The 22,797-nt window shown below is 30.6% G+C and overlaps 2 protein-coding genes and 1 pseudogene across 2 annotated transcripts; 1 reads left to right on the plus strand and 2 right to left on the minus strand.

Annotated features, from left to right (window-relative positions):
* Positions 1–2,559: 2,559 nt before the first annotated feature.
* LOC110664479 (40S ribosomal protein S4-1) lies at positions 2,560–5,642 on the minus strand. The gene is made up of 5 exons (XM_058146991.1): positions 5,514–5,642; positions 4,423–4,500; positions 4,131–4,311; positions 3,366–3,463; positions 2,560–3,177 (listed from the first exon to the last, which is right to left on the minus strand). The coding sequence occupies exons 1-5, from the start codon at positions 5,514–5,516 to the stop codon at positions 2,746–2,748; spliced, it is 792 nt and encodes a 263-aa protein (XP_058002974.1). The 5' UTR covers positions 5,517–5,642; the 3' UTR covers positions 2,560–2,745.
* Positions 5,643–5,687: 45 nt separating this feature from the next.
* LOC110664482 (bifunctional protein FolD 1, mitochondrial-like) lies at positions 5,688–8,396 on the plus strand (annotated as a pseudogene).
* A 2,635-nt stretch (positions 8,397–11,031) lies between these two features.
* On the minus strand, positions 11,032–14,198 carry LOC110664480 (UPF0664 stress-induced protein C29B12.11c). Its single transcript, XM_021824194.2, has 5 exons — positions 14,004–14,198; positions 12,542–12,653; positions 11,811–11,882; positions 11,516–11,727; positions 11,032–11,364 (listed from the first exon to the last, which is right to left on the minus strand). The coding sequence occupies exons 1-5, from the start codon at positions 14,111–14,113 to the stop codon at positions 11,256–11,258; spliced, it is 615 nt and encodes a 204-aa protein (XP_021679886.1). The 5' UTR covers positions 14,114–14,198; the 3' UTR covers positions 11,032–11,255.
* Positions 14,199–22,797: the final 8,599 nt, after the last annotated feature.

Here is a 22,797-nt window from a genome sequence, read left to right on the forward strand (position 1 = left end):
TTAGGGTTTCAGTTTTGTAGGTTAGACCTACCTATTTGGGTTTGGGTATTGGGCTTGTTGGGAGCCTTACGAGTTGTGGACTTGGAATTGAACTAGTTGGAAGCCTCCGTGGGTTAATTTTGTAGTTTTGTGCTTAGTGTTATCGATGATGAGTGATCTATTTATTGGAAAAAAAAATAAATAAAATTGTGCAATATCAAAAATTTTTAATGATAAAAGTTTTTTTTTTGGTCATATTATCATTAAAAAATAAGGGTAAAAATGATACGATAATAAAAAATAGTTTTTTTCTTTTAGGATTTGAAATTTTTATACTATAATTTGAAGTACAATTAATTTGAATTTATAAAAGAGGAATAAATGAGAATGATTATATTTTTTTCAAATATTTAAATGATAAATAAGAAAGAGAAGAATTCTCCCATTTTAACTTTTGTCATGCATAGTGTAAAAGTATCTGATATTTAAAAATATTTTTACTCTAACATAAAATACCTATTTTGGTTTTTTTTAATTATAATTGAGAGCGAAAAACATTTTTCAAGAAAAAATTATTTTAAATATTATAGAAAAAAGTATAATTATTATTAGCTCTAACTCATATAAAAATACTCTAATAATTTTTTAAAAAATATTTATTATGAGATTTATACATAATTAATATATATATATATATATATATATATATATATATATATATATATATATATATAATTTATGCAGTCATTTTTTTTAGAAAAAATTATTTAGTTATCCTCATCCTCTGAACTGGAAGCAATATGGAAAGCATGCAAAGATTTTTTTCCCCAACTAACTTTCCTTATTCCTTTGGCTCATGCTTAGGGAGAAGCTAACTTTTAGTGATGCTATTCATAATCCTGTTCAACATGTTTCTCCGAATTGCTTGTACTGTGGAGAAAGAGAATCAATTAAGCACATATTTTTTGATTGCCCAATAGCTGCAGCAGTTTGATTCCTCTCTCCTTTTGGATTTTCGATCTTCTTTCTTAAATGGCACTCTATACTTGAATACTGAGAATCCCTTACTCATCCACAGCCAGCTCATGATTTAGCTTGTTAGCATGATTATAGGAAAATTTGTCTTTACATGATTATAGAAGATTTATTTAGTATAATTATAATAATTAGCATGATTATAGAAGATTAATTTAGTATAATTACAATAATTATTATTCTTATCAAAATTAACTCATATTCTCGTATAAATAAATGTAATATCTCTGTAAATAAAACAACATATATACACACAATCTTTTTCATTATCACTTATATTTTTTCTGCTAATACAGCTAATGATCTCATTCAACTTGCAGTTTTTTGTGTTGGAGCATAGGGAAATCCAGCAACGCTTTGTTATTTAATGACCAACAACAACTGCGATCTATCATTAATGCTGCGTTATCTTACCAACAGGCTTTCAATGAAGCCCAACCAATAAAAAGAATTTCGACTGATAACTCACCAATTCAGGTTGTGTCATGGTCGCCTGCTCCAGTAAATGTCTTAATCATGCAGCTGTGGATGGAAAGTGAGCTCAAGGGTCAACTGCATTACTCTTCCGTGACAACTCTGGTTCTATTAGAGACTGGAACTTCAATTCTCACCCTCACATAGTGGAACCATGGGTCTTAGAAAGCATAGCTTGTAGCTTGTAGGGATGCCATTCAATTGGCAGTGGCTAAAGGATACAAAAGGGTTCAATTTAAAGGAGACTGCTTAACTCTAATTCAGGCCTTGCATGATTCTCACCCTCCTATGGATATATCAGCAATTGTACAAGATATTTGGCTCCTTACTGCCCAGCTGGATTTAGTTACTTTCCTTTTTGTTAAACGTTCCGGTAACAAAGCAGCGCACTTTTTGGCGCAAAAGGTTCTTCATGATGCCTTCTTTTGCTAAATCCTGTGTATCAATCTCAGTTTGTATTGGGCAATCTGCCCCGATGATTTTCTTGCAATGAAATCAGAATCTTCAGACAATATATATATATATATATATATATATATATATATATATATATATATATATATAAACTCGAAATGTTTCTTTGGTCAATGCACTCAGACATCCAAACTTAATTCAAATGTCTCCTATAGAAAAATAGCTTCTTCTCCTAATACTAATAGGATTATAAGATTATCATCAATATGGAGTTAGCTTCGTGCTCCAACAAGGATCACACATATTTATATTATGTGTACTGCAATCAAGTTGGCTTCCAACATCAAGTTTCCAAAATTAGGGATGAGCCACATCTTGCAGTATAAAATTTCACGTTTTAGCATGGAACCTCTGATTTTCATTTTCCCTTGACATTTGTATCAAAACTCACTCTCCATGAATAAAACGAGTTAATAACTGCGAGTCTAAGAAAGCTCATGAATTATGAAATAATAATTTAATCCTAGACCCTATTTGCCCATCAGAGTAACCAACATGCCCAAGTTTTCCATGGTAGTTACATGCATTAAACAACTCAGGTCCTGAAACTATTCACCAACACAAACTATTCATGCTTTGAGTAACATTCAGACTACCTTCACCAATGAAAAGCTAATTGACATTCAAAAACAAGTATAGTTCAAAATTGTGCCCATAGATGATAAAAATAAAGCTCTAGTACTGGTTTGGCGTAAGATCAAAACAATTAGCTAAAAAAAGCAAAGACTGACACTAAGGCCAACATCAGTAACTTCAGCAACACACACAACTTTCCATAAATTTCTAAGCAACAGTTTGGGCAGCAGCAAGCCTCTTCCGGGCCTCTTCAATGATTGACAGCTTGATACCCTTACCCTTGGGTAGAGACACCCATGGTTTGCTCCCTTTTCCAATTGTAAAGACGTTGCCCAGGCGAGTAGCAAACTCGTGACCAGTGGCGTCTTGAATGTGTATAGTTTCAAAACTCCCCTTGTGCTTCTCTCTATTCTTGATGACTCCAACTCGCCCCCTGTTTCTACCTCCCGTGACCATAACAACGTTTCCCACATCAAACTTTATGAACTCAGTGATCTTGTTGCTCTCTAGGTCTAGCTTGATGGTATCGTTAGCCTTGATAAGTGGATCTGGGTAGCGGATGGTGCGCCCATCATAGGTGTTCAGGTATGGGATCCCTTTTTGACCAAACTGAACAGATCTGACTTTGCACAACTTAAACTGCATACCATTAAAACATGAATGAAAACACTTACAAGCAAAATAAAAACATGAAAAACACAAATTTTAGTATTTTACTAATATAATTCTTGGTATTTCAAAAAAATTAGTGCCAAGCAGTCATATGCATGATACAGAAATAAAGTATAATCAAAATCAGTAGGCATATGCAAAAATAGAACACAAACCTTTGCCTCATCATCTCTGATGGAGTGGAGACGAAAACGGCCCTTAGTGTCATAGAGGAGACGAAAGTTCTCATTTGTCTTTGGAATTGACACAACATCTGTTAACATACACGAAAACAAGAGATACTACACAATTTATTAAAAAAATAAAATCAATGCAACAAGGATGAAGTATTCATCATAGCTAATCACATGTGATGACCACTTGTCTGCAAAACAGATATCAAATTTTATCACACTGCATGCTTAGTGCTGCAAATGAGATAAAATCAGAGAAAATGCAAAAATCCATCGGTTCTATTTGGCCAAAATATTATTTGCAGAAAAATCTTGTTGCATATGACCGACTATCCCCAACCAATGCCACTGTGCAAATGAAAGGGGAAGAAAAGAAAGAATCCCTAGAATATTCTTTCATTTAGAAGATCAAATTATTTACAAAAGAAAGGGAAAGGGGATTTGCAAAACAGATATCAAATTTTATCACATTGCATGCTTAGTGCTGCAAATGAGATAAAATCAGAGAAAATGCAAAAATCCATCAGTTCTATTTGGCCAAAATATTATTTGCAGAAAAATCTTGTTGCCCATGACCAATTATCCCCAACCAATGCCACTGTGCAAGTGAAAGGGGAAGAAAAGAAAGAATCCCTAGAATATTCTTTCATTTAGAAGATCAAATTATTTACAAAAGAAAGGAAAAGGGGATTTGGTGCTTGTGGGTGGGTGGAGGTGGGAGATAGAGGAAAGGATTTAGGCACGAACCCATGAAACCAGAAGGGTATGTTTTATCTGTCCTAACTTTCCCATCAACAAGAACATGCCGCTGCATCAAAATAGCAATAACTTCACGATATGTAAGAGCATACTTCAGCCTATTCCGCAAAATAAGGATCAAAGGCAAACATTCCCTTGACTTGTGAGGACCAGATGATGGCTTTGGGGCCTGCAAAACGACAATAAACAAGAGAAATCCAAAATAAGGGAAATCAGGCAACATGAATAAACAAGGAACAAATTGAAATAACACATATAATGCCATTGATAACGATCATACAAATGCACCGCCAAGTTTGTCAAGCATCCAATGTTTTGGGGCATTAAGCCTCTTCAAGTGTTTCTTCAAGCCTCTTGCCTGTTATACACATTTAAAAAAAAAATAAAAAATAAAAAAAGAAAAACAATTCAGCAGAAAAGAAGTGAGCAATAGAGAACTTTTGGATTCCATAAGTAGCAGTAGCAGAACTAGAAACAACAACAAACCCATGTCCTCAGAAACAAATGAACAAGGACGCAAAGTTGCAATAAATCAAATGAATAAAAGTTTCCTTCCCAAATCCAGCCAAGGAGAATCAGCTGAAGGTTCATTTGGATAGATGAGGATTGTAAATTAAAAAGGGAGAAAGCAAATCAACCTTCAGTCCAAGAGGCACATATATCCACATGGGCCATCAAATTATTTGTCACCAAACAAATAAGAAACAGAAAAAAGACAACGCTATTACAAAACCACATAATGCCTAAAAGCACTAAGGGATGCTTTTACCAAAAGCAGCTGCAAAGGCAACCCCAATTACGACCTTAACTCCCTAACTTGTGCAATTCTAATGCAACAAAAAAAAAAAGCAATTTCATGATTTCATTGGGAAGCAAGCACGCAAGGTTCAAAAAGGTAGAGATTTTAAGGCAAAATTACAGAAGATCCTGTCTTAGCTGTTGTCTTAAAGACCAATAATAAATATTTGGATAATAATCAATTAGATGAATAAAATGTTAACAAGAGACATGAATGTAGGGTGCTCAAAATCTATCTTATTCGCCCAAAAAAGGGGAGGGAATGAAAAGAAAATATAAATTGAAATCCCAATGCATACGAGAAAATTGCAAATACAAGAACCAAGAACAACCAACGCAATCAAATAGGAAAAATTTATAAATTTTTTTTTTAATTTTAAAAATATTAAATTAATTGTTGGACAAGGCTTCTCCTCTGAGCACCTCATTATACTTTCCCGGGATGTAAAAAGGAGATTAAAATGTTTTTAGACTTTGGCACAATATTTTCTGAGCAAACAAACAGATTGGAATGCAAAAGTATTACCATGATCCAACCAAAGAGAGCCGCTTCACAAGTGACAGAAAACTTACCATTTTTCACGCGGCTGTCTATTCCGCCAGTTGAGAAGATGAGCTCTGTTGAAGGAAAATAGACGCACAATTATGAGATGAGTGATGTTTATAACTATCAACCCTAATCTGACATGAGCTTAACAAGCTACAGCCCATCTTATATGGGCCGAGAAAAGAAAGCCCAAATGAGCGTACATTAGAAGTTGAGAAGAGAGATTAGGATATTGGAATTACGATAATCGCCTGGCTGTGGGGATGCTGCTGGGAGCCGGATGCTGCAAAGCGCAGAGAGACGCCACCGAACTGAAGTCTGAACTGAAGATAGATGGGAGTTGTGGCAGTCCTGGCTAACATAAAGCGCATGTTGGGAAAGCGAATCCCATTTCTTTCATTATCATATTCGTCTTGGAATCCTGTTTCCACTCCTATCCTGGGCCACAACCATCCTTACTTTTGGGTTCCCAGTGGCTGTGTCCGTCCCCATTCTTCCGGGATTCACTGTTAGTATCAATTATTCACTCGCTCTTATCTTTAGCTTTGGATTTGATTGGTTATCTGGTAGGAATGCATTTGCATCATTACTAATTTTGGGCTGTTTTAGTTTGTTCTTTTGTCTTTTAAAAGACTGACCTATTCAAACAGTAAATGGTCAGGTTGCTACTCTAATTAATGGAAAGTCAATAGCAGAAGATATAAAATCACAAATAGCTGTCCAAATATGCAACATGAAAGCTGCCATAGGAAAATCTCCAGTATTGGCTGTTGTTCTAGTGGGTAAGAGAAGGGATTCCCATACTTTCTTACACATCAAGTTGAACGCCTGTGATGAAGTTGGAATAGCATCTTTAACAGCAGAACTCCCTGAGGATTGTACAGAGGATGAAATTCTTCATGTTGTTTCAAGTTTTAACCAGAACCCATCTGTACATGGTATTATCATGCAACTTCCCTTACCTCAAGTAATTTTCTTGCTTTCTGCTTTCTGCTTTTCTTTTCTTTTTTTTTTTTCCCTGGTTATCAATTTAACACTGGAGCTAAGAATCATAGATGTTTCGGTTTTGCAAAATTCTATTATAAGAGTTAATACTTTTTGTCTAATTATGTGTGTGGTGGGTACGCATGCATAAGGACCTGCAAGTTAATTGGTTTTGCTTATTAAATCTTATCTTGTGGTCTATATTTTCTATATGTTGTTTAGTGACTGGTAACTCTAATAATGTAAATCTTTTATTTCCTAGCACTGTAGGATCATTCAAACCCCTAGAGTGAAGTTCCTTTTTCTCATGATTGAAACCACTGGCACTGGATCTTAAATTGTCTAATGCGTGCATCTTTGGGATAATAGCGTTAGGCTGGATGTAAGGCAGTGCTAACTTTGTTATATTGTCAAATGAAAATGTTGATGAAGCATTTGGACGAGGAAAAGGTCATAAATTGTGTCAGTCCAGAAAAAGATGTGGATGGCTTCCATCCCCTCAATATGGGTAACCTTGCCATGAGGGATAGGGAGCCCTTCTTCATTCCCTGTGCCTCCAAGGGTTGCATTGAGTTGTTGCTTAGACATGGGGTGGAAATCACTGGAAAGAAGGCAGTGGTCATTGGAAGAAGCAAGATTGTCGGTTTGCCCACTTCTTTGCTCTTGCAGGTAGTATATTGATTTGCTGTGCAAAATGATATCTTCATTATCTGTATTTGTAATGAGTTGTTTATGAGCAGAGGCACCATGCAACAGTCAGCAGTGTACATGCATTTACTAAGCAACCAGAGCAGATAACTTGTGAAGCTGATACTGTAGTCTCAGATATTGGATTCCTAATGTGGTTCGAGGCAGCTGGTTAAAACCGGGAGCAATTGTAATTGACACTGGGACAAATTCAATTAAGGCAAGTACTTACATTTTTGTACTTTTTTTTTTGGGGTTTTTGGGGGGCGAGGGGGGAATCAAGGTCAAATTTTGCCATTTCTGTTGCTTTTATACATGGGCATATTTTTGAATAACAAATTGTATGCCATAGCTGGAAAATAATATCTGATGTTTTTCAGCCAAATAAAGTAGCATGGAAAAAGTGTATTTCACCCAAGAAACCACACAAATAGATTGCGCATCATGCACCCTCTGATTAGTGGTTACCATTTATCAATGGGTGCACAATGATTTTGTCACCCTGTTCTTGTGGTTTCCTTATGTTTTTTAGCAGAACTAATTAGCATAATTTCATTGCATGGTATGATAATTGAGGTTCAATGTTTGTTGCTTGGACTTTGTAGGCACAAATGCGTGCCATACATGTTCAGTCTTTAATAGCTCACACCATATAGGCGATACATGCATCTAAGCCTGTCTTGTGCACTAACAAATAACAATTTACTTGTGGCGTCTATTCTTTATCCACAAATAACCAGTTTTGGCTTCATAAAACAGGCCTAAGAGTCTTGAACATTCTTCATGCTACCAAATGTATTGGATGATGTTATAATTTGTAGGACCCTTCTTGCCATCATGGATTTCAAGTTGTGGGAGATGTTTGTTATGAAGAAGCAGTGAAGGACTGAAGGTAGCGTCAGCCATTACACCTGTGCCAGGAGGTGTGGGACCTGTGATAACCTCTATACTTCTTTCTAACATGCTGGACTCTGCTAAGCGAGCATTCAGATTTAATTAATATTGCCGAGACATTTCTGTAGCAACTTCAATGGAAGAGCACAAGTTAATTGATTGTGAATGATATATTGGTTTAACTTTTAATGCAACTACTGTATATGAAAATGTATTCACTTGTAAGTTTCAATTTATGATGTTAATATGTAATAAGCAAATAACTTTGTTTTCTTTGTGCACATTGAATAGGTGTATCCAAGCTTTGTTTGGAGAGCAAGAAATTAGAGTTCAATTTATTGGTACCTCTTCTTTTAAAAGAAATGTATATTTTTTTGGTCAAAGGCCCATTTTAGCCTTGAAGTATACTCCAACAGTCAATTTAGGTCAATTGGGTCCTTCAACTTTTAATTTAAATCAATCAAATCCCTAATATTTCAATTTTAATCCAATTGAACCAATTTTCATCACGTGCTTGATTAATGGACGTTAAAAACACAAGTCCATCTTATACTTACATTCAACTCCTTTGCAGCCTTGAAAGCCAGTGAATTGAGCTTCTCTATGGTATAGAGGATACAATCACCAAGTCCAATTTGATCAGCAATAACTCACCCAGAAGCTGATTTTTCAAGTTTCAACTTTTGGGTTTAATTTGCTTTTTTTTCAATTTGTTGAGAATCCCATTTCCTTCTTGCTGCTTTTTGGATTCAAATTTTGAGGGTAAAAGGGAGTTCTCTTTTTCAAGTTTCAGCTTTTGGGTTCACTTTTGTTTTTGTTTAAATAGTTGGAATTCCCATTTCCTTCTAGTGGCAAATTTTTGCATTTGGTTCTTAAGCTCTCTGATCTCTTGCTTATCACTATTCAAAAAAGGGGGAGTTTTTGTTGATGTTGAGGAACAAGAGATCTTTTACGATGATGAAAAGCTTCATAACCAGGGGCTTTATTGGGGATATATGCAACAATAATGATGCAACAATAACCAGAGGAGGATAGAATCAACAAAAGGAGATTCAAGTTGTGGCTAAGGAGCAATTGAGACAGACGAGCTTCGTATGGCGTTGCAAATGGGGTGCTGAATGAGTGAGCTACCTGTGTGTCGTGGGGTAAGAAGGATTGGGATAATTAAGTTCTTCATTTTGAAGTCTCTCAAACTATATTTGGTGATTTCTGTTTGTTCACCCAGGGCAGCTTGAAGCCTCCAAACCTCCTTAGCGAGATCCTTTTTAGGTATTTTCTTCACTATCTCAGGAGGATAACCACAAAAAAGTGATGAAGCCAAAAGCTCCCTCATGGTAAAGTCGGGCTTGTTCCTCTCGACTTCCCCCATCAATTGACCACCAACCCAGTAGCCTAGAACCCTGGTGCAAGAACCCCAAGCAGTCAAGAACCCATGAAGAAAATCTAAAATATATTCCCGAGCTAGATTCACTTCTTAGTAAAAAGAACAAGCTTCTTTTGTCATCAAGCGCTTTGAAATTATTTGCTTCTTAAATCTACTTCATTTAGTCAATCTTCACCTTTAATGCGACTGAATCGATAATAATAATGATTAATGTTGTAGATTAGATTCGGATTCCCTTATCTACTAAAAAATTTGAGTGAATTTTGACCTTCATTGCAAATTTATTTTTGATTAAGAGGACATCGATAAGAGTTTAAAGCTGTGATTTTCTGAGTTGTTGCTCAGTTTGATTCTTGCCATCGTCGAGGAAGGAATAAAGAAGCTACAACTTGGAATTGGAATTTTGTGGGACAAAGAATAGGGGTGAGCAGATTTCGGTTCAAATCGAAAAATTGAATCGAACCGAATCAATTAGGTTTAACCAATTCAGTTTTAAAATTCAATCAATTTAGTTTGGTTTGATTTTATATTATAAAGATTTCGGTTATTTCTGTTTAGTTCGGTTTTAAAGAGAAAAAATCAATTAAACAGAACTGAATTGTAATTTTACATATTCAAATCAAACCAAATCGAATCAAATTGATTTTTGAATTGATTTATTTTTATGGGGAAGTTATGAATTATATTTAATTATATATATATTATTTAATTTCATTGATTAATGGTTATTAGGTTCAAACCAAAGTCAAAATTAGATCAAATAATTTGAAAATTAAGTCTAAATTAAAAAATCAATAAAAAATTAAAACCGATCGGTTTGAATAGAATCGAACCGAAATATAGAGGTTCAATTCGATTCGATTTTTTATCCATTTTGATTTGATTCGATTTCTAAAATATATAATTTAGTTTTTATAATTTAATTTGATTCGATTTGAACTGAATGCTAACCCCTACGAATAACGTCTTCTTAAGCCTTAATATGAACAGTGTTGACTCTATTTGAGGCTGCTGCTGTGGTTTTGTTGCATAGGTGATGGAGACAGAAGGAAAAACAGAGGGATCGTTAAATTTGAGCCTCTACAGTCAATTTAAAAACTTAAAAGGTTTGATAGATTAAGATTTCAATTGTCTATTGAAGCAAGCTGACTAAAATGAGCTTTTGATTTTTTTTTTTTTTATTAACTAATTTGAATCGGATGTTAAAGCAGGTTAAGAAAGTAGAATTTATTCAATTTATATACAATTTACACAGTCTGAGTGTTAATTATGAAGGGCTTGAGGATAAATAGAGTTATTGTGGTTATATTTTAGAATAATACACGTAAGGAATATGACTAGAAATAGAAAGCAGCACCCTTTTTTTTTAACATTTTTTCTTCTTTTCAGGAGGCAGCACTTTTCTGGAAATCATGCTATGAAGTGATTAAATAACTAATTTAAGAAGGCAGTATTAAATGTTATTAGTACTTCGTAATCTAAGAAAGTTTGCTTTTAGTTTTGTTAATCAATTTCAAATAACAAAATAAGAGCACAGAAAAGATAATTCTCTGACGAAATTTCTGGACTTACCTGGAGCCTATGCATAACATAAATTTCCATCCAAAATACATAAATTTTATTGTATTGCGTAGTAAACACTGTAAAAGTTCATGCAAGGATACCATACCCACCAAAGGCATGGATAAAAATAAGTAGCAATTTAAAGTATAAAATCACTGAATCGCTAAATAAGTAGGTTTGCTATGTACAACATCACAACACAATTAACTGTATTTAGCTAGTTTGCTTGATAAACAATCCAACAAAGAAAATGGTATCATATGGAGCGTTCAGCTGGAGACAACTGGTATGTGCGCCTCCTTAACTCGGACTCTGGAGTGGGCTGCTGCAAAAAAATTCTTGTTGGATCATTAGGATCAACATATCTGCAAAATGAGCAATCAAAAATTAGTCAGTATATGTCAACTGTGCATATTCCAAAAAGCACTATCGCCAGCCAGCCAAGCATGTATTTACAAGAATCAATATCGTCTTCTTTTTATGCTCAAAATTGTGTAATCAAAATATTTAACTTACGCATGTCTCATCATTTCATCAACTGGAGTCTGTGCTGCTACTAAAGGATTCATCTGAGGGCCCGTTCTGGGGATTGATTGTTGATTGTGTTGCCTTACAGAAGAGATCAAGTTAAAAAAAAGTGGAATGAAGGTTCCACAGCCCCCTTCCTTGAACAAAATCTTGAATGAGTGAGTGGAGTAGAGAGCTGCATTCTCATTTTCTGGAACTACCTGAACGGTCATGCTGAGACAGTCAGAATTTACCAAGGAAAATTGGTTACAGCCAATAACTGGAAGTCCATTGTTATACTTACTGGTTCCACAAGACCTGAAACATTGTTGCAAAAGAATATTGGTTGATTGAATTTTTCTCCATGAACATAAAGCTGCAAAACAAAGAAATTGAACCATTGGAAAACATTACAAAGCTGACATAATAGCATCGAAGTAGAATATGAATATTCCAGAACCAATTTAACCATAACATTGCCATGGATTCTTTAAGTTTCCAATTTTACTAGTTGTGAGCCTATGATTGACTGAGACCTAGGAATATAGCAAATGCAACCATTCAGGCAACCAAACATGTAACTTGGTCTCTGCCTAAAGCATATCTCATAAGAAGGGCTCCCATTACCTGGTAATTTTTAGTATGTAAAAGAAGACGCATGAAAACATTTATATGCAAAACTCAATTTGTGATGAGTCTTTGAAATCACTGATGCGTTACCGTTACAAGTTGCATGATAGTGCAAACACTTCAGATTCACTTCAATGCAAAGGATAGATTCCAGCTATCCTCTTCAATTTTCATCACTGTTCTTACTAATATTTCCATGAAAAATGCTAAAAATTACGTACCAAAAATAAAACTTCACAAGAGGTGAAAGAAAGGGAAGAAGGAATTAGTACTTGCAACAACCATTCAATAAAGGTTGGAAAACAAGGTTTATGCTATTTTCATAATAATTAAAAGAACAATAAAGTCAAACTTAGATGAGGTAGCATACACAGGTAGGCAAGGCAGAAATAAGTTGTCACTTACCAGGGGCATATCAAAAGCAGTGAAGTTTCCAACAGGTTTATTTGCAACAAAAACCATACGTACATTTGACAAGTAGATTATTCCCTTAGCTTTAACATGACCTCCCTGACTTCTGCAAATATGATAAAAGAGTTAATTAGCCTTCCAATAATAAATTTCCTACTTCATCCAAATTGAACCAAATCAGATCAAATCTGGGGATATTTCAGGGTTTTCTAATCATTAATGCAATAGTTAAAAAAATTACAGTCCTTTGAACTAGTCCTTTGTCAAGTAACATTAGTCTTTGACCAAATAAAGCACGGAATTCACAGATTAGAAATGTGATATCTATGTCATCCAAAAATTACTAAAAACCCAGAAAATAATTCTAGCAACAAGAAAGTAAATTAACAAAATTTGGTAAGGAACGCTTGAAAAAGTCAAAAAAAAAAAAAAAAAAAAAAGCTCGGATGAAATTTCACAAAATCCCTTGAGCTGTTAAAAGTCGCTTCAAATCAACGTTGAAGAAGAAGTCAAAGAAAAACCAGCTGCAGTATAGAAGGGACTGAAGGAAAAGGAAGAGAACATAAAATCTTGAGAACCATCTCTAAAACAAAAGAAGACACCACAAATCTTGAAACCAGAATCCGAATTATTTAACTTGAAGATTAATCTCCAATAATACAGGCTCCTATTTATCAAGTAGTTTTAAGTTGTTTGAAATCCTAAATCAATCTGAATTACCAAAACTTTAAACCAAAATCAAAATTACTTAATTGAAGCCTAATCCACTATGCTACAGACAGTTATCGAGTGGGTCTTAAATTGTTTGAAATCCCAAATCAATTTGACCCTAATTTAACCAAAAAAATAAACCACACTATGCCTAATTCCAAAAGTATACTAAACAAAAATCTGAATATCAACTAAAAACTAAGCATTCTCCTGTTTGTTGCTGCTGAATTATGTCCCCCAGGCGAGAAGACGTCTGATACACTCAACATCGCATTAAAAGCCTATATAGTGACTGTTAACTCCATTATCATAAGAAAAAAGGAGACGCCCATTCTTCCAATCACATTTATGATACTCAAACTAAATTCAATGGAAAATGCATCAGTGCGCGGCTCAAGAAAGTATTAATTGGGAGTTTTTACAACCATATCCTTCCCCAAACTCTTTTTTTTTTTTAATATAAAAAAATAATAATTTCATAAATATATAACGAAATTCTTACTTCCCTTATTGAATACCCTATGTTTCCTCCCAAAAATAATGAAAATCTGAACTCCACTTCTCGACGAAGGAGAATTACCATCAGGCAAATAGAAATATGGATTAATATCTAATTAATCAATGACTATGATGAATTCCACCTTCATCGATCAAAAAACAATAGACTAAAATTTCTATTACGTTATTAAACATGAAGGATACAGATTAATACAGAAAATTAGAATAAGGGATACTGAAACCTCACCCAGGGATCTTGTCAATCTCGAACTCGACGCCATCTCTAGTCAAAACAAAGATCTCGTTGACGAATGGTACCGGCATCCCATTTTGGAACAGTTGAGGGTTCAAAGCCATCTCTTTTCTTGCTCTTGGTGCGATTTATTTTCTCTTCTGTGCGTTGGCGAATATTAATTTAATTCCTGAATTTATAGTTGGCATCACACCGACTCGGTTAATTTTGATGGGATTTCTACCATCTTCTGGACTCCAACTAAAAAGAAATGCTGATGTGGATAATATCTATAAAGCAGAAATTATATTCTAGGTAGGTAATCCTATGTGAATTGGTAATCCAATTATAGAAAAATTTATAGATAAAAGTAAGGCCTTTAAAATTTTATTTATTTATTTTTATTTTTATAAATTTAATAATTATATGTATTTACTTATTTTCTTTAATTAAATCATTATTCTATATAAAATACATTAGTAAAATTATATTTTTATGGACAATTAATTTTTTTAAATGTGTATTACATGTATTTATTCATAATTTAATTTTTTTATATATAATTTTATAAAAATTTTCATATTAATTAATTAATGAATATTTAAATTAATAAAATTTTTCTTTCTGAGTAAGTGAAATAATACTATAAAATTAAAAAAATTAAAATAAAAAATTAATTTAAAACTATTTAAACATCTAAAAATAACTATTATTATAAAAGAAAAAACTCTTTAATAATTAATATTTTTAATTTAAAATAAAAATTCTATTTAATATTATACTTCCTTTATTTCATGTTTTTTTTTATAAGCAAAATAATTTATTGAAGAAGGAGAATACTCATAAATCTTGATGGTCTCTATTAATACACCTAATGTGACACCCCTCACCAGTCTACAGTGTAGCCGAACAAGGCATGTCACACTGAGTGTCGAAATACCTTATCTTATCTTATTTTATTTTCTAAATACTCATTTGATTGATTAAAAAGGCTTTTATGTGAAATTCATATCATTTTTAGTCTTTATTTAAAATTTTAGATTAATTTGAATCTTCGCAAATTTTATAGAAAATCCGGCATACAGGCTATAATTAAAAAAAAAAATAGTTATTCAGAACATGTTAAAAACACTTCCAATTATATTTATCATATCTCCAAACTCCAAATACATTTAACATAATCTCATCAAATTTCAATTTCTCAAACTCAAAATTTCCATTCATTCAAAGCATAAATAAATATTCATATTTATTTAAAGAAATATTCAATTCATATATCAAAATTCTTAAACTTCATTAATTTACATAATTTACAAACTAATTACATAAATTCATAATTTACATGATCTACAAATTAATTACAATTCCATAATCTATATTACAACATACAATTCATAATTTATATTACAAATAATAACTAATTATAATGTACAAAATACATAATATGACCTATATGAGCCCTATCTACAAGTATTGCTGAGGGGGTAACAATCTTGAACACTCTGCAGATCCAAACTCCAAAATCCCAGTATAATGTCCACTGGGCTTTGTCTTCAGTACCTGCTCGAAGGAAATAATCCATCGCGCTAAGCATTGCTGCTTAGTGATGCAATAATATAACAAAAAAAATAATATACAAATAAAGATAGAAATAAAATATAATTCGGATAATTAAGATTTATTTATACTTTATATGAGGTTTCTAAAATTAAATACGTTTTATCCTAATTTAGTCCTCTTTGAGAGTGCTTAGTTCACAAATGTACAGTAATAATGTACAATAGAAAAATAATCCAAACACAATAAATTTATGCTTATATTATTATGTAAGTCACAATTACAATATTTATTTATGTTATAATTCATTTGCTAATCTTTTTATCACTTCCTCAATACTTTCTAAGTTGTCTTAGATCATTTCATAATAATTAAAATTCTTAGAGTTATCTCATAATAGATAAATTTTAATATTGATCTAACTCCTTTCAGGTCTTCCAAATAAATACATTCTTAGAGCTAATCTAATTTATTTCAAGTCTTCTCACTCATTTATTTAACTTTTAATATTTTTAATTACTAATATTCTTAACTTATTTTAATAAATTTCACTGCCTAAGTAACCTATGACAGGCTGACTAAACTAGATAAGCAGGTCACTGAGCACTGGACACCGTGGTGTTTCGGCCCGTCATACCATGGGATGTGAAATGCGAAACGTCAACCACGTATGCAGTCAATATGGCTAAAAAGCCATGGTAACAAATAATCAGATAATTGAGCGTACAAGCCATTAATGCGAGCATAAAGCCATAAATACAGACATAAAGCCTTATGCAGTACTGCTAAAACAATACCCTATTGGCAAGCCAATCTATTCAATATGACATACGTGTCTAGGCAATACATGGGTACATTATTACTATTAAATGTTTCTAAGTTTTGTTATTTCATTTTATTTTCCAATTATAGTTTATAACATTTTAATTCTATTCCTAGCAGAAGTATAAATTTCTAAAATACAATTCTACATAAATTATGCATTCATCATAATTTATACATTCATTATATCATTCATATTAATCACAATTCATAACAATAGTTTTTATGTACCATTGTACTTAAAATATTATTCCTTTCTCTCCTAATGAGAACTAATATCCCATTCACACATTTATGTGATTTATTTATTCATTATAAAATTTTATATGAATTATCATTTGCAATTCAAGAAATATTTTTGCTTTCTAAGTATTTATGATTCTCCTTATTTCCTCTCATATACTATTTATGGGGTAAGGTATTATTATTGTTATTCTAGTTACGATGAAACATATATCCTCATAATGACTTCTTCTCATCTATACATTTGATAATCTACTTATGCTAATTATAATTTTATATTTTGAGTTGAATTACTAATGTATTATAAATTCTATCTGTGGTGGGCATATAAGCCCTAACTACTTATTCACATGATTTAGGTGAATTACTATTCATTATTCAAGTAATCCATGAATATTTCATGGATTTCAAATTTTTAGCCTTAATTTCCCTTATATCCTAGAGTCACTAAAATATAAGAATTTAAATTCGCTAATTGCATTATCTATATTAACCATTATAATAGTTTTTCTACCATTTCCTATGTCATTGGGGTCATTCAAATTCACCAATCACAAATTACCTATCACTTCCTATATTTAACAATTACAATGGTTTTTCTAGTTTATTTTACTATTTCACATAATTTAGTGATTACTATTCACACATTACTATTCACTCAAATTATTGACTTTTTCATACATAATATGTATACAAATTTTAGATACATAATTATACCACATTTTGGATTTTGAATTTATTGGCATTGATTACCGATTACAATTCAAAGCCTCCTAGAAGTATTTTCAAAAATTCAGTTTTTGTGTCATATGTTTACTGTCCATTGGTCTAAGTTACAGTGAGAATTTGATAAACTTTTCTTCATCAAAGTTGTTCATTTATGTGTCTTCTTTAATTCTCTTTTTGAATCACTCCATTTGAATTTTTTGTAGCTCAAGTTATGGTCAATGTACCATAACTTGCCGGATTGGTCATTGTCCAGAAATTCTGGGCAATTCTTGGTTCTGGCAGTTTTGGTGTCCTAATTTTGGCTAACAATTTGAATTGGTTATGGTCATAATTTGGATTTTTGTTCTTCATGAAAGTTGTTCCATATTGTCTATGCTTTCCATGGGTTCAAGAATCAGGTCATTTGGACCTTTCTACACAAAGTTATGGCTATTTGAACAAATACTGTTCATTTAGTTATTTTTCAGGTCCAGAATATGGTTACCCGGATTCAAGCCAATTTTTGGTCATTTTAGGTTTAGTTTCTGAGCAGGATCTCTGCATGAAAAATGTGACATTATGTCCTAAGTTTTACCTCCAATTAGCTTCACACCAATTAGAGCTGTCTAGCTCTACTTATGGCCGTCCGAACCTGTTAGACTCAAGAGTCCAGATTCTGCCTCAACACACAACATCACACCCACTCAATAGTTTGTTCATCTCATCAAATCATATCAACAATTGGGTATCAAATTAACTTAATTTAGGCATAATTACATCATTTAGAACACAACACTTAAAATTCTCAAATTTAGCAAACTCTAGATCAATTTGATATAACTTAAAAAATATAAGGGATTTGATAACACTAACCTTGTTCCTTAGCTTCCAACAACCTTCAAGCACCCTTCCCTTCAATCAAACTTCAATTCCCCTTGGTAAACCCTTCTTGGGAGAATTTCTTGCTCTTCCAAGCTTCCAATTTTTCTTGATTTTTTGAGTGCTCTCTTCTTTTCAAGGCTAAATTTAGTGGTTTTTATTGATTTTCTAAAGAAATTGTGTGAGAAACCTAGGAATTCAAGCTTAATTTTGGGTGTTAATAGAGGAAAATGTAAGACAGAGAAAGAGAGGAAGGATGGACAGAAAACATGAGGAAGATGACTGAATTTTCTGCCCAATAATTGATTTATATATTAATTAACTATTAAATGGCAAATTTGTAAATAAGTGGAATGGCAATTTTTGATGAAGGGACCTAAGGTTTTTGGGGTAAGAATAGAGGGAAATTCAAGCTAGAAGGGAAGAAGAAATGGAGGAGTCCATGGCCATGGTGGTTCGGCCAATATGAAGGAAATGAAGATGATGATTTTTTTTTTCTTCTTTAATAAGTATTTATCTTGTTCATTTATGTGTGTCAATTTTTAATTAGTCCAAATTTTTAATTAGATTACCCCTATGTCATGCTTATGTAATAGATAATATTTTAATTTTGTTTCTTTTATTTCTTTTCTTATTTTCTTTCTTTTACTTATTTTTAATAAAATTTTTAGCAATATTTATTCATATTTTAGGACATGGATCTCACTTACTTAAATGGACAAGTTGATAAAAAATTATTTCTGAAGGTGAAAGACCAAAGTGCCATTCATTTAGCTTACCAAGTTAAAATTGTCTGTACCGATATTAAAGATTTTTTTAGCATTTTCTTGACATTATATTGTCATCTAAACCTCAATAATTCTTCACTGGATTCCCAAAAATTATTTCAAAGGGTTTCCCCACGAGTTTAGGATTGCTAAATGTCTTCACAATAGCTTCCCGTTAGGTCACCCATCGTTAGAGTTACAGCTCATTTAACTTTATTGTATTTAATTTCTAAAATTTTTACTTAATTTTTCTTATCATTATTTGAGTTATTTATGACTCTTTACTCTAGTTTAAATATAGTTTCAGACATTCTGGCTACTCGGACAGACATTGATCATCGGAACAATAGAACGTACAGACTATCTAAAGTGAGGATGTCACACCTAAATTTAAGTAAAGCAACTAACTTAAAAATATTTTTCACTATTATAATTTTTTATCATATAACACTATTGTCCCTTGTAACAACTCAAGAAGGGAGAAGTGAATTGTATGTTAATTAAAAAATTTGAAGGCTAAGAGGGAATTTTGAGAATAAGCACAAGGAAGAGAGAAAAGAAAAATGATTACAAGAAATTTATAGAAGTTTGGTTATCTCAAACTTACATCCTCTTCTCAAGGCCCTCTTGAGAGTTAACTCCACTAAAATTCTTCTTTAAATGAAGAATCAATCTCTTACAATCACTACAAGAGCAAACACTTACTTTTCTACAAATCGCTTTACACTCAAGAGTAATTTAATATTCTATCACACTCAAATTACAGTAAATACTCACAACAACCTTGAACAAACTCTTAGAACAAAGAAATTATAATTCAAAATAGCAAACTCTCAATAATTAATTATGGTAACTTAAGTTCTAGAGAGAGAAAAGAAGAAAAAATCTTTTGAACACAATAAATTCTCAAGAAATAGTTGTTATGTTTTTTTCTCTAGTTACAAATGGCCTCTATTTATAGCTTGAGGAAGAAAATGACCATTGAAGGTGCATTAAATATAAATATAGCTGTTCAATTACCCAAAACTCTATTATAGCGAGTTTCAGAAATTCAAATTAAGCTGTCGAAGTTCTTTACTTCGACTGCCGAAAGTTAAAGCGCTAAAAAATATCATTTAAAAAGTGAACTTTGGCTGCTGAAGTTTTCACTTTCAGCTGCTGAAGTGTTTTCTGGACAAAAAGGGCTTAAACACTAAAAAACTATCATTTAAGGAATGAACTTCGGCTGCCAAAGTGTTCTCTAGATGAAAAGGTACTTAGACTTCAAAAATTCATAACTTTTTTACCTAAATTAGGATTTTCGATCCGTTTAAACATTAGAAAGCTAATTTGATATATTTTTTAATGAAAACACTTTCAAAAATAAATTTGTATTTCCCAAAAGTGAAAATTTCACTTTACTTCTCATTGGTTAAGAAAAATTAAAAATAGAAACACTAAGAAGTTTAGAGATTCATAAACCCATAAATTTTTTACTTGAACTCGGATTTTTTATTCGTTTAAAGCAAATTTATAAATTTTTCAAAGAAAACACTTTCAAAAACAAATTTGTATTTCTCAAAAGTGAAAATTTCATTTTACTCGCCTTGATTAGGAAAAAGTTATAATTAGAGATACTAACAAATTTAGAGAAACCTATACTTGAGCCATCATAACCAACCATTTAAGATTCACAAGCTAAAAGTAAAATTTACATTGTAGTGTCTCCTTGATATTTGCTTCAATTTCTTGCTTTCTTTCAATCTTGATTTGAAGTAATTTCTTAATTTTGAACTTGAAACCTACAATCTTAACGGAAACACTTTCAAGGTAGATTAGTAGTGCACTTATTGTTTATTATCATTAAAATATAGATTAAAACCCTTAGGTCCAACAAGTACAATTAGAGTTATGTTTATTCAGAAATATGATTATATAATAACATAAATTAATAAATTTTCATATAATCTAAATAAATTTCTGTTATTTATAAATAGAATTCCATTTTGGTTAGAATTAAATTCAAGGCTTAATTATAACAAAACTTAATAAAGATAATTAGATATATTTCTATTTTTATTTTATTTTTAATGTATTGATTTTTAATGGCCAATTAAAATTAATCATTCATTATCATCTATACAATATATAAATGTGTGAAGATGAAGAAAATTGGCTTTGACCAAATTGGCTTTCTTTATTTATAGTATTTGAAATTATATTTTTTAATATTTAATTTAATTTAAGAGTTTATATAAATTTAAAATTTAATTGTCTATATATATATATATATATATATATATACATATATGAAGCTTATTAATTAATAGTATTTACATAAGACTTATAAATTCAATTATAATTACATGTATGAGAATAAAATATTAAAATAGATAAACATATATTATTTAAAAATTAATAATTAACAAAATATATTAAATTTGAATTTAATTATAAAATTAATAGGATGAATAATTTATAATACTATTTTTATTTTAAAATGATACATTATTAAAAATTTAAAAATGTTAATATCCGTACATATAAAAAATATAATATTTTTTAATTTTTTAATATTATAATGTTATCCTAACTTAGTAAATAGTAAATACATATAAAAAAAAATTAGAAATTATATTTTAAATATTGAATTGTTATTTCAATTTGATAAACTTATATTCAACTATAAATAGAAATTGATAATTTAATTAAAAAAAGTCACAATTTTTATATGAATATAAGCATTACATTATATAATAGAATTTTTATTTATTTGAATTTAATAACTTCCTTTATTAAAATTTGACATTTACTTTTAGAAAAATAATTATAAAAAATTTAATTTAAAATATATTATATATTAGTTTAATAAAGTATTTTACTATAAACTGAATAATTGTCTATACATTTTTTATTATAATTATTTCAATTAAAAATAATAATATATTACTGTTAGTGTTTTCTATCCTATTAACATAGATTTTTATTTTTTAAATAAAAAATTTAGTTATTAATTTATTAGTGTTAATATATTTATCAATCTTATTTTAAAATTTTTCTCAAATATGAAGTTATGTAAATATTATATATCAAATAAAAATTAATAATATTAATATTTATTAATATGAATGTGCCAATTAATTTTTAGTAAGTAAAATTAAAAATCGAATCCAAAATAACTAAAAATAAAAATCCACATTATATAAAATTATATTAAATTAAATTTATTTTATTATTATGTATATAAATTATTAAATAGAATTGAAAAAAGTTTAAATTTTTGACATTAATTATATATTTTATAAAATTATAAAATAATAACAACTAAATAGTCTTGATAAACTCAACACTTATGAACTATCAAAATAATAAATAGTTAAATTTATATATTTATAAATCACTTGTAATTATAAAATTATATCAAAATAATAAATTTTTCATTATAAATTTTACCTCTATAATTTCTTATTTTCATTGATATACTTTTATTTTCATTAACTTAATCTAAAAATGATGAGTGCATATACAACATACATACCACGAAAAATAAAAATTTATTATATTATAATAATAATAATTAATATATTATAACCATATTATATAAAAAATTAATAAAAAATAATATATAAAAATATTAAATTATAAGTATATACAATGAGTATAAAAAATATGCAATACACATTTAAAAAAAAAACTAGTAATACTAAATTATCATGAGTATATATATATATATATATATATATATATATATATATATATATATATATATATATAAGTAAATAATTATTTTAAAAGAATCAAAGGAATCCTGTTAAGCAAAAGTAGATGTTATATCCACAAAAAGATAAATTATT

The sequence above is a fragment of the Hevea brasiliensis genome, chromosome 5 (assembly GCF_030052815.1).
Source record: "Hevea brasiliensis isolate MT/VB/25A 57/8 chromosome 5, ASM3005281v1, whole genome shotgun sequence".
Lineage (NCBI taxonomy): Eukaryota > Viridiplantae > Streptophyta > Magnoliopsida > Malpighiales > Euphorbiaceae > Hevea > Hevea brasiliensis.